The sequence below is a fragment of the Pseudonaja textilis genome, chromosome 1 (assembly GCF_049901715.1).
Source record: "Pseudonaja textilis isolate UNSWEBS1 chromosome 1, rPseTex1.2, whole genome shotgun sequence".
In the NCBI taxonomy this organism is placed as follows: Eukaryota; Metazoa; Chordata; class Lepidosauria; order Squamata; family Elapidae; genus Pseudonaja; species Pseudonaja textilis.
In genome coordinates this window covers 264,078,998-264,091,004 of record NC_141990.1, presented here as the reverse complement: position 1 = coordinate 264,091,004, position 12,007 = coordinate 264,078,998, and the positions used below count along the sequence as shown (strand labels likewise).

The 12,007-nt window shown below is 40.0% G+C and overlaps 1 protein-coding gene across 27 annotated transcripts in view; it reads left to right on the top strand.

Annotated features, from left to right (window-relative positions):
* PACSIN3 (protein kinase C and casein kinase substrate in neurons 3) overlaps positions 1 to 12,007 on the top strand; it is a 32,871-nt gene that overhangs the window by 16,864 nt on the left and 4,000 nt on the right. For 12 of the 27 annotated variants that reach the window (XM_026707930.2, XM_026707914.2, XM_087921517.1 and 9 more), the window contains exons 2-8: positions 5,299 to 5,399; positions 6,085 to 6,241; positions 8,036 to 8,271; positions 8,775 to 8,930; positions 9,665 to 9,840; positions 10,053 to 10,173; positions 10,654 to 10,787. In XM_026707930.2, the coding sequence (XP_026563715.1) occupies positions 5,346 to 5,399; positions 6,085 to 6,241; positions 8,036 to 8,271; positions 8,775 to 8,930; positions 9,665 to 9,840; positions 10,053 to 10,173; positions 10,654 to 10,787 (1,034 nt within the window). In that variant the 5' untranslated portion in view covers positions 5,299 to 5,345. Of the gene's footprint in view, positions 1 to 3,895; positions 3,957 to 5,298; positions 5,400 to 6,084; positions 6,242 to 8,035; positions 8,272 to 8,774; positions 8,931 to 9,664; positions 9,841 to 10,052; positions 10,174 to 10,653; positions 10,788 to 11,588; positions 11,655 to 12,007 lie in introns of all 27 variants that reach the window. The other 15 variants (XM_026707921.2, XM_026707897.2, XM_087921516.1 and 12 more) reach the window with 3 other exon arrangements.

Below are 12,007 nucleotides of genomic sequence, written 5' to 3'. Positions count from 1 at the left end.
ACACGACCACAAGTTCACTATAGTTGCTTTGACAGAAATAAGCTTCTAAATTCAAGAAATGCATATCCAGTCTGATTCAATATGCAATTATTTTAGACATCCCTACTAATCATTAGTATGGCATAGAAGTTGAGTTCCTGAAATCCTGCTCTATCGTTTGGTAGACTGTTCTCTGACTTATTCTTTTACCAATGTTTCTGCTATAGAAATACCATACTATTATGTCCTTATGTGGTTAGATGTCTTACTCATGTTTTAAACTGGATTAGGCAGTTTGGAAAGGTATAAATTCCAAGGAAGAAGCTAGAAAACGCTGATTTCTGGCTTCTTTCTCAACTAGTAATCTCCTCCCAAGGATTTGTGGGCTAGGAAATGAATCTTTGCTGATTTGGAAAAGATTGAATCTTATGTCTCCCCCTCCCCCTGTTAAATTCACTTATTAATTACAGATAATTATAGCAGGGCAGTTCTGAAATGTAAAGTATATAGTTTTCCTACAATTAAAAATGATATGCTGGCCTTCAATTGCATTTTGACCAATTGAAACATTCTCCAAATACACATGTATACAAACACACTACAGTAGTCAAATGCCTACTTTTTCTATGTATCTATAAATAAATTTATCATTAATTTCCACGACATCTGTTCACATTGAAGTTGGTGGTATCCTAACAGTCTTTTGTAACTAAAGAAGTCATAAAATACTGAGCACATCCATAGTGGTGCCTATAGATAACATGTTAGAGAGAGGTCTGCCATCTTAGGATTCATTATTCATTATACGATATGTCAGTATTTATATTACCATCTGTTGGAGTTACTATATTTTAGAGTGAATGAAGAATTGTCCTGAGTGTAAAGAAGTTTGATAACAACTTCTTAAAGTTATGTTTCATTTATATATACAAATATGTCAGGCTGAATTACCCCAGTTTGAAAGTATTGAAAACCAGTATGCTGATATAAACTTAATGGATTCTAAACACACATGCACACAACAAAGACACATACCTTTCCATGTGCCAAGAACGTAGATTTTATTATAGCTAATAAAAACCATTTTCTTTTCTCTGTGTAAGTGCTTCTTCCTGTTGCTTTCTCACATCTGCCCAGAACGTGTCTTTGAAGAAAGCTTATCATTGTGATGTTTCTTACTACTGCTGCCACCAGCTACTTTGGGTTAGCAATTGGGGTCAGTAATACTGCCAGCCCTATGGCTGACAAGGAGAGCTCAGATATTTCATTTTTCTAACGCACTCATCAAGTGCCTTGGTATCTGAGTATCAGTATCAAGAAGGGGTTCTGTTTTCAATAAATCTATAGAGTCAATTTGGTCTAGCGGTTAAGACATCAGGCTAGAAACTAGATCATGAATTCTAGTCCTGTCTTAGGCATAAAGCTTGCTGAGTGATCTTGGTCCAGTCAGATCCTCTCAGTGCTAGGAAGCAGGCAATGACAGACCACTTCTGAGAAATCTTACCAAGAAAACTGCAAGGATTTCTCCAGGCATTGTCCGAGAATTAGACACAATTGAACAGAAGTGGGGGGAAGGGGGAGAAGAGACTTGGCTTCCACTAATACTGTAGAGTCGGATAATCTATAACTAAGCTTCCTTGACTGTGCATACATAGAACTGCTCATAAATAAGGAGCAGAAGGACAATTTATTAGATGGTCATCAGAAAACTGTGTAAATAACCAACTCCTTCAAATGCTGAAGGTTCAGGGCTATATTTCTAGAGGCCTTGGTATGTTACTACATATTTTTCTCGTGAGAACCGTAAACAGGGAGGTGCAATACATCCTGTGTATTGTTGCGTTCCAAGTCGTTGACCTCTGTGTGTGCAGTCTACTGGATCCGATAGCTATTTAACTTGATTTCAACAAAGTTTTTTCAGGGCATTTGGATGTTTTCAGAGATTTTTGTTCATTAGAAAGACATGAAAGGGGGATGCACATGGAAGACGGAAGAAAAAAAAAAGTTCCAGGAAGGGCAGGTTTGCTGTAATCTGATCCCCTGCAAAAAATATATAAATAAAATTAATTTCTTTTATATCAATTTTTTTTTAAATGTAAAGGGAGCTAGACTCATCCCTCCTAGGTTTGTCGTTAAAGCAGCATTATTTGTTACTACAGGATATAGTTTGATTCATAAGGAATAAATAATGTATTTGGATATGTGATTAATAAGATGGTCATCCTATAATAATGTAAGTGCTACATTTACTTCATTGAATAGCCTATGAAATAAAGAAAAACAAAATCCATTTGCTGACTCACATGAAAACAACACGATGTGGAAGATTTGCTAAGATATTTGTGCTTTTTATACCTGCCTTCTGACTCAAGCTCCTTTCTGAATAGATTGAGACCATCCTGTAAATATTCAGCTATTTCCATCTCTGCCCCCATGTGGGATAGTCCATTTGCTCCCTTGATTATAGGTTGAAAGTATTCTTATTGCCCCCCTCTGGCATGTAACCAGACAGAGTTGAGCAATCTTATGCAGCCATCTGTCTCTTTAGGGATAGTTTTAGGAATGCCCCCACTCAAGGCAAATTTCTAGTCCTTTTAGTTGCTGGAGAAGTTTAAATATATGGCATGAAATTACTGATCATGTCTTCAGGCACCCCCATTTTCATAGACCATCGGTTGGGAAGGCACTGTAACTATTTTTGAGGACACCCACCTTCCCCCAAACAAGGAACTTTTTTCATTTTTTAGGTTCACATGGTATTTGTTGAGTTTGTTTGACTGTTTTGAATTTAATTCTTTAAAGAGTGAAAGAAATCAGAAGGATTCCTGATTGTATTGGGAAAGGAATATCTCCTGCATATGAACTAACAGAACTGTAGAGAGGCATCTTAATCAACCTCATAAATAGCTGTTTACTTGGTCAAATCCTAAATAAATGACTGTTTTCTCTTTCTAAAGCTTACCTTTAAACATTCATTATCTCTATACAGTACTTCTCTTTCTTTCACTTTGCAAAAAGAATGCAAGGTTGAACCAAAAACTTTACTCTTTACTCTTTCAACAATGCTAAAAATATCAGGGGGCTAGTTGAAAATGCTGGCTCAGGAATTCTGGGAGTTGAAGTCCACAAGTCATAAAAGGGCTACAGTTCTCTGCCCCCCAATATGATCAGATCTACATGATCCATTACAGACATTTTCACTTTTTAAATACACTTTTGCCTTAGGTTACCAAGAAACATACAGTGAAGTTGTTTGATTGGGGACAATACAGTCCACTCTTTTGGCATTCTTCTCTTCACTTGTGGCTCTCTTTATAGGTTTCTGATTCTACAGGCATCATTAAGTTAGAGAACTATTTCTCAGGTTGGACTTCAGACTTCAGTTTATTAGTGATGGGAAAAAATGCTTGCAATTGCAGCTGCACTGTTTCTAAGCAACAGTTTGGAAACAGTTTTAATCACTGCTGGTCAGTTTCTGTGCCCACTTGCCTTTTAAAAAGCCCTGATTTCTTAGGTACTATGTCTGTCTTCCACACAAGCCTTCCCATGCCTGAAATGTATGGTTGGAGGCCTATTTCATTTACCCCTGGGTTCTGAAACTGGACAGGTGGTAAGAGATCCATGTGGCTGTGCTGCTTCACTCATATACTATTATTATACATATATAAAGTAAAATAATAATACTTGGATCCTGGCTTCAAAAAGTGCCAGAGGAGGAAGTAAGGAGGATTAAATTGTGGCAGGTGCAAGAACCTGGCACAATCCCAGTCCTGGTTGACTGACAAGCCAAGTTTATCTTGGCTCCTTCTGGTCTCAGGGTTGTTTTAGCTGCCTGACCAATACAGTCAGAAGGATGTATTTGAGTCAGACCAACTTGAATTGGCTGTAAAGTCATGATCATTCTGTTCTTTCCCAGCACATTGATCAAGAAGAGCCCCAAGGCTTCCCTGCTCATCCTGGCATTGGTCCTGCATTTGGTATGTAGCTGGTAGTGAACATTGGGAATATTGCTTTCTGAGTTGTGAAGCTCTTGACCAAACATTTAGGCTACTTGGTGCATCTGAGTCTTCTGCCTCGCTCAGCAAATGAATTTAACTTCCTTAGTCACCTGGCAAGGTGAATGATAGTATCTGCTAAAAGTTTGTTAAAGCTGATGCAACAGGATAAGTTTGATAGGGCAGCTTGCATTGGCTTTAACTTTCTTATGTTTAGCAGTCTTTTTCTCAAGGAAGACTTCATGTTATGGAAGACATAGCTACAGAGGGTGGAAGGAAGAATGCAACTCTTGGTCCTGTCTCTGTGAGAATCCTGCCTTGCCTGAGGCCAAGTGGATATTTTTCAAGGGTGTGTGGGAACTTTTTATAGACTGGAATGTACAGGGGGAAGTGAGTTGCATTTGAACATGTGTGCCAGTCTTTTAATGAGCTGTGGCATGTTAGGTGGTAGTGGAATTGTCAAAGAGATGGTGGAGTTCAGTACAAATCTTCATTTGCTTTTAAATTAGTCTTCTGAAATATGTTGTCCTTATATATCAAGGGTCTTTAAACTTGTCAAGTTTAAGACTTGTGAACTTCAACCCCCAGAATTCCTGAGCTAACATGACGGAGGAGGAATTCTGGGAGTTGATGTCCACAAGTCTTAAACTTGCCAAGTTTGAAGACCCCTGTTATATATTATGACTCCCAGACTTCTCTGCTATTTAGAGTTGTTGTCCTAGCAGAAGTGGCCTTTATGTGATGCCAAAGCCCCAAGGCACTGTTACATTTAAGTAGCTGAATGGCACAGCTCTGGATTCCTGTGTGGATACATGGAAACATGAGTGTGATGGAACAGTGAGGGAGAATTAATATCACATTTAGTTTTAAAATGATTGCTGTTATTTGTTGGAGTTCAATATATTCTATGTAAACATCAATGTATTCCTCCTGTGCAAAAATATCATTTGCCCCCTTCCTACAGTATATGTGTAAATGCACACTCACACACCCTGTCCCCACATTTTAAAAGAGTCTCAAGCTGATTCTGCATTATTTGAGAACTTTTCACCGTGGGGAACACTGGTCTGTAGGAAATTAATACCTTTTTGGCATTGACTAGATGTCTTCTTCTCAGGCAGATGGTGTTGTTAATACTTATAAATGAAGCTTCTCTAGAAAAAGCATGAAGCTGTCACATTTGTGTTCCTTGGGCAGTTGGTCTATATTGTTAAAATTAGGGCTAGTCTATTTAGGGAACCATGAAGGACTTCGTTCTTTCAACCTTTTGCTGAATTGCCATGTTATAGTTTGTATACATTTCTTTTTTTGTTTCTTTTTTTAGGAGCACCAAACATTGCAAACATTTTGTGCTGCAAGGAAACTAGAGTGATGTCAGCGGAGGATGATACCGGTGGAGAAGCTCCCAGTGGCAGTTTCTGGGAGGTAAGAGCAGAGTAAATGAGAGATAGGGTGCTGCTTCCACAAGACTTGAGGGAGAATCCTGGTAGAAGAATGAAGGTAGAATAGAATATAGAATAGAATTAGAATTCTTTTATTGGCCAAGTGTGATTGGACACACAAGGAATTTGTCTTGGTGCAAATGCTCTCAGTATACATACAAGAAAAGATACATTCGTCAAGAGTCAAGAATCATAAGGTACAACACTTAACGATAGTCATAGGGTACAATAAGCAATCAGGTCATACTAGGAAACAGTCAGTATAAATTGTAAGGATACAAGCGACAAAGTTACAGTCATAGTCACAAGTGGGGGGATGGGTAATAAGGAGTGATGAGAAGGTTAATAGTAATAACTACTAATAGTAATAGTAGTGTAGACTAAGGTCTCATGAAATTGAAGGCAGCAACAGCAGGCCTAGAGCAGGTGGTGCAGATGCCATTTTTAATGGTGCCATTTTATGGTTGTGCCATTTTTAGTGCTTAATAATAATAGTTTGACATTTGTGACCGTGATACAAGCTGTCTATCTCTGCTTACAAGACATGGAAATAATTCTACAGCTCACCAGCATTGCACGTTGTGTGGGCAAGTCTGATGCATTCTTCTGACTCTTAAGATAAATCCCAGAAGAGGGCAAGCAAAACTGATGCTGTGGTCTAATTTCAGCCTGGCAATTACAAGAGGACAGTGAAGAGAGTGGATGATGGAAACCGGTTGTGCAATGACCTTGTCTCTTGCTTCCAAGAGAGAGCCAAAATTGAGAAGAGCTACGCTCAACAGCTAACAGATTGGTCCCGCAAATGGAGGACGTCTGTAGAAAAAGGTATTCTAGAAGGAGTATGTGACCCAATAATGAAACCAAAATTAAAACATTCAATAAATCGGTTAAACAATAAACGTAAGAACTAAATAAAGATCACAACAGGGGAGATACTATATATCAGGGGTCGCCAACCTTTTGGATCTCAGGGACCACCAAACATAATTTTAAATCCCACGGACCACTAATATGAATTTTGACTGACGGTGGCTTGCTGACGTTGGTGGGAAAGTCGGTCCCATATTCCAGAACTGCAGTAGTCACAGGACTGGCCCTTTGGTCATCCCAGAGCAGCTGCTCTTCCACCCGGGTGCACCGGCTTGCCATGGACTGGAGGAGCTGCTCCGGGATGACCAAAGGACCAGTCCTGTGACTACTGCAGCTCTGGAATATGGAACTGACTTTTCCGTCAATGTCAGCAAGCCAACCCAGGGTGGATTTCCCTCCCCTGCTATTGGTCTTACCTTCCAGTTCCAGCTTGCATGACTCTACTCAAGGTAAGGTTTGCACTAGGCCGAAGGGTGGGGGCTAATGGATGGGTGGGCCATGTGGGTGGCGCAGCCTTGTGTTCCTCTGCAGCCTGGATTAATTGCTTTGGTGGGGACATTTCTCTGTGGACCACCAACATTTTCTTGCGGATCACCAGTGGTCCCCATCCCACTGGTTGGTGACCACTGCTATATATAACATAGCCAGTGTGCAGGCTTCTTTTCACCAGAGGATCTCCAGGCTTATTGGAAAAAACAGGTTTAAAGAGTTCTCTAAAACAGGGGTCCCCAAACTTGGCAACTTTAAGACTTGTGGACTTCAACTCCCAGGATTCTCCAGCCAGCATAGCTGGCTTTGGGCCCAAGATCCATAGCTGGCTGGAGAATTCTGGGAGTTGAAGTCCACAAGTCTTAAAGTTGCCAAGTTTGGGGACCCCTGTTCTAACAGGTCAGAGGGTTTGGGCCCTTCTCAAGAGGGATGATGTTCCAATGGGAGAGTGGGGGGTACCACAGCAGAAAAGGCTCGCCTCCTAGGTCCTATCAGGTGAAACTCCCTCGCAGGTGGGACATGCAGCATTTTCTTCCTGCTTTTCTAGAAAGAACTGATCTTTCATGGAGAAATCTTTCTAATTGTCCTCCAAGAAGTAATTTTGTTAAATCCAGAAAAGCTATGAAGCATTTTGGTTTTAGGGTAAACATCTCACAAAGTCTGCAGGATGAATCTGGAGGGGCGAATACTGCTGCTTCTACGAAAACGACCAATGGCTTTTTGCCACTGGCTTTTGAATGTGCATCTAAAGTTTGATTTAAACAGGAAGAAGCCACGAGCCCATAACATCTGTCTTTGGAGAAGAGATAAAAGGCAATCTTGCATTATGTGCTGGGAAATCTGTGAGTGATAACTGCACACCGGCAATAAAGTGACTTGGTGCAGGTTGATATTTATAGATATCGCTGTTTATAGGAATTAAATCTTTATGGAACAGAAAATAAACAAGAGTTTGGTAACATACTCTATCTGTGTATTTTTAGATCTACATCCATTTCCTCTAGCAGCTTAAAATGGTGCAAATTGTATCCTTTCGTGCAATTTTAACTCCATTATATAAATCCACAGACTCATGGACACTTGAGCCTGCTGGTTTATTGTACATATACATCCATGCACATCCATGCAGCTTTCGTACAATAATTTCCTTTAAACATTGGCAGGTTAGATATTTTGATGACAAATGAAGTTTGGGTTCAGAACCTAGTTCCTTTATATTTGGTATCCTTATACTCTTATACTGACTTTCTTGATTCCTAGGACCTCAATATGGCACTTTGGAAAAAGCCTGGCATGCATTTCTGACTGCTGCAGACAAACTTAGCGAGATCCATCTAGAAGTACGGAATCGTCTATCTGGTGAAGACTCAGAGAAGATTAAAGCTTGGCAGAAGGAAGTCTATCATAAGCAGTTGATGGGTGGCTTTAGAGAGACCAAGGAATTTGAGGATGGATTTCGCAAGGCCCAGAAGCCCTGGGTGAAAAAGTTGAAAGAGGTGAGTTGGATGTGCAGCCTGAAGACGGGTGGAGAGAAAATCAGGAGATTTACCATCCTTAAAATCCTGAAAAATATAAGTTGTTGATTTAGTCCTCTGTAAATGTTTGGCCACATGTTGCTGGATCTAATTCAGTGAAGGAGTAGCAGAAGCCAATGCAATATTTGGTGGAAAACAGCATATAAAATGCACAGATTAGGGGAAAGTGCTCCATGAAAAATAGTGCAAAGTCCCTTGTCCTTTTAAAAAGAATGAAATTCTGCATAAAGTTGATAGGATAGATGCTTGATACAGACCTGTGTACATTCCTACTGGGGCATTGCTAAAATGTAATCTTTTTGAGATTGGCCAAATGTATATGTCTGTTTTTGGCCCTGTGGAAAAAGAAAAAAATATATATAAATGGCAGTTAATGTTTTCTGCCACTTGTTGAGTAATGCTATTTGTCACTGTATCCTGAAAGCAAGTCTGCTGAAATGTTCAATGTCATATTCTGTGGGAAGGTGGAATCTTCAAAAAAGAATTATCATGCTGCTCGAAAAGAGGAGAAAACTGCGCAGACCCGAGATAATCATGCCAAAGCAGATACTTCCACATCCCAAGAGCAGCTGCGCAAACTGCAAGAACGAGTGGAGAAATGTTCACAAGAAGTAGAGAAGGTAAGGTTGCGCTTAGTTGAGAAAGTCTTTGACCCAAAATTGGGAGTATGGATTCTGCATAGCTGATGGAATTCCATGTTCAGAGAGAGAGAGAGTAGCCCACCCCTATGATCTTCAAGTTTTTGATTCTTGCGGGGGTGGGGGGGTTCTATGGTTGGCCAGGTGAAAATCTCTAAAGAGAAATGTTTGAAGGTTCAGTTGTGAAGAGCATCTAAATTAGCCCCTCAAGTAAGCGGAAGATTAGGATTGCTCTTTTGTATAAAGCAAAGGCAGAAAAGCAAAACACTATCTTCTTCAAATTATAAAACTGCCAGAGCAACCTGTGAGCAAAAGTTAAGATGCTAAATGGTTCAGTCTGAGTCTTTGATATTTCTTTGTAGAACACAAAAGAATGATCAGTTCTGATTTAGTTTAGTTAGATTCCTAAATTTTTATTACAGTAGGAAACTTCCCAGTTCTTTTGCTTATATTTTGTAAGCAAATTATAATAAGCCCTAGTGGCACAGTGGTTAAAATGCAGTATTTGCAGGCAAACTCTACCCAAAGCCTGGAGTTCGATCCTAATGGGGCTTAAGGTTAATTCACCCTTCCATCCTTTTGAGGTTGGTAAAAATGAGGACCCAGATGATTGGGAGCAATGTGCTGACTTTGAAAATCTCATAGAGAGTGCTGTAAAGCACTATGGGCAGTAAATAAGCACTCTTGCTCTTGCTATTTTGTTGGGTTTCCTCTAGAGCAAAGATCATTATGAGAAGATGCTGGAGGAGCTGAACCGCTACAATCCTCGCTACATGGAGGACATGGAGCAGGTCTTTGAGGGCTGCCAGGAAGCAGAGCGCAAACGCCTATGTTTTTTCAAAGAAATGTTCTTGGATATGCACAACCATCTGAACTTGTCTGTCAATGACAGGTGAGAAATTGAAAGCAGTGAGTCCTTCTATGCCCTTAATATCACTCTGTCGAGTAAGAAAGATTGTGGAGGAAGATCATTCTTAAAAAGGCCATTTGTCTTTACACTGGCAACCATTATTCCAATTTTTTGGTAACCTTTTTTCCTTCACGCCAGACTTCTTCTATAAAAAAAGAAGTTGTGTGATTGAGGTCCGTATCTTCTAATTGCAGGTTCCATGCACTTTATCGAGATTTGCATCAGGGAATAATGGCAGCAGATGACCAAGAGGATCTGAAGTGGTGGCGCAGTACCCATGGACCAGGCATGGCTATGCACTGGCCTCAGTTTGAGGTAGAACTGTCATGGTCTAAGAGGATGTTATCACAAAGCTTGTCCTTGATTAATTTCAGTCCCACTTTTATCATTCTACTGAAATTGAGGTCCAGTAATGCTGTGAAAAACATTTTAAAGAATAAAATGTTTATAGCAGTAGAAGCAGACAGGTCCTAGTCTTGTCATCTAGAAATGCCAGGGATTGAATGTGAGACATTTTCATTCAAGGCAGATGCTTCTGAATAAGCAGAAATCCCTCCCCATCCCCATAAAACATAGCACGTAATTTGAGGTTCCTTCTCCCCACAGAATGCTGTGGATTACTGGAGTCTAAGTTTATTCAAAGGGAGGAAAAAGTCAGCATGCCATGCCTCCCGTGACATGTCTCTCTTTTGGGGAATGAAAGAGGGCCGAGAAGCTATGAATTGGGATAGTACTGTAGTCAAATAATGTTCAATATTCAAAAAGCATTCAGAGACTACTCTTCCCCGCTGCCAGGAATGGTCTATGGAATCCCAGCGAGCAATCGTCAAGAAAGAAAAAAGTGGCAAAAGTGGTGAAGATGTCACTCTGACCAGCATTGTGCCTTCAGGAGATGGTGTGAAAGTGACCCCTCCCTCAACCAAACAGAGGTAACAATTGCAGCTGTTGCATCCAGCTCTTGAGCTGGGAACTCAGTATCATTTATTTCTCAGGAGCAGAGATGCATGAAAATGCATCCAGCAGTTTTTAACAGTGTATATATTTTAAATCCCTCTTAATCAAATCGATATTTTCCAAGGTCACTTCCTCCCCAATGTTGCAGTAAATTCTTAGGCCAGCATAGTAATATGGAACCTGTTGCTCTTAAGAATTACCAGCAATGAAAAATAGTAGGTTTTAGTTCAGCAAGACTGTAAAGCAACGGTTGAACTAATAGACAGAAGGGTGAATTTGCATGGAATGCCTTTGTCTTGCTCGATGAGTTAAAAGAATGAAAATCTCTGATTTCTGTGAAGGAAGATTCTAGCAGAATTTTTATTCCACCTATTGCTGGATCTAGGGGAAAAAAATCTCCAACTGAACATCAGTAGTCCTGGATTCCTTAGATTGTTCTTTTCTTGGAATAGTTCATTTTATATAGAGAAGATAACCAAACAAAACCTGTTAGACCTACATTGAAGTTGATAGGTGACAGAGGTTGTAGGATTCACAGTTGGGTTCTGTAGATCCAAAATCTGATCAGAGAATACACCAAGCATGCTACTGGTACATATGTACAAAACTGAGTGTTGGTACAATTTTACATACTGGAGAAGTCCTTAGAAAAGGTACTTCTGTCTGGTACTCCTGCACAAAAGTTTGCTTTCTTAATTGCATATTCCTGGAAGAAGAGGATTATGGCATGGTCTTATCTCTTTTCCAGTTTAAAGGGCTTGTTTGCAAATCCACAGGTTTTCACATCGAGAGGAACAAAACAGCCACTTCTATGACAACCTGAGAGCTTCAGCCTGTATGAAGTTAGTATGAAACTAAGACATTTGAGGATCCCTGTCTCACTCTTTTTTTCTGCTGTAGCTTTGTAGTTAAGAAGTTGAGCACGATGCACATTCTCCTTTCTTGCAAATGAGGATGATTGCCCTCCAGTTAAAGTCAGATGCATAGGCAGCTTTCTTTTCCAAATTGGTCATGGTTAGTTGAAAGGAGCTGTTGCTGATGATCTGCTGTTCTCTTCTCTACTTTAGTAACTTCCACGGTTAACTCTGCCTTTTCATCTTTTGATATCTGCCTCTTTATTCTCATTCTACAACACTGCATGATCTGGGGAGAGGTACTTTTAAAAAGTGAATTTTAAATTGCCTTATTGTTGCCT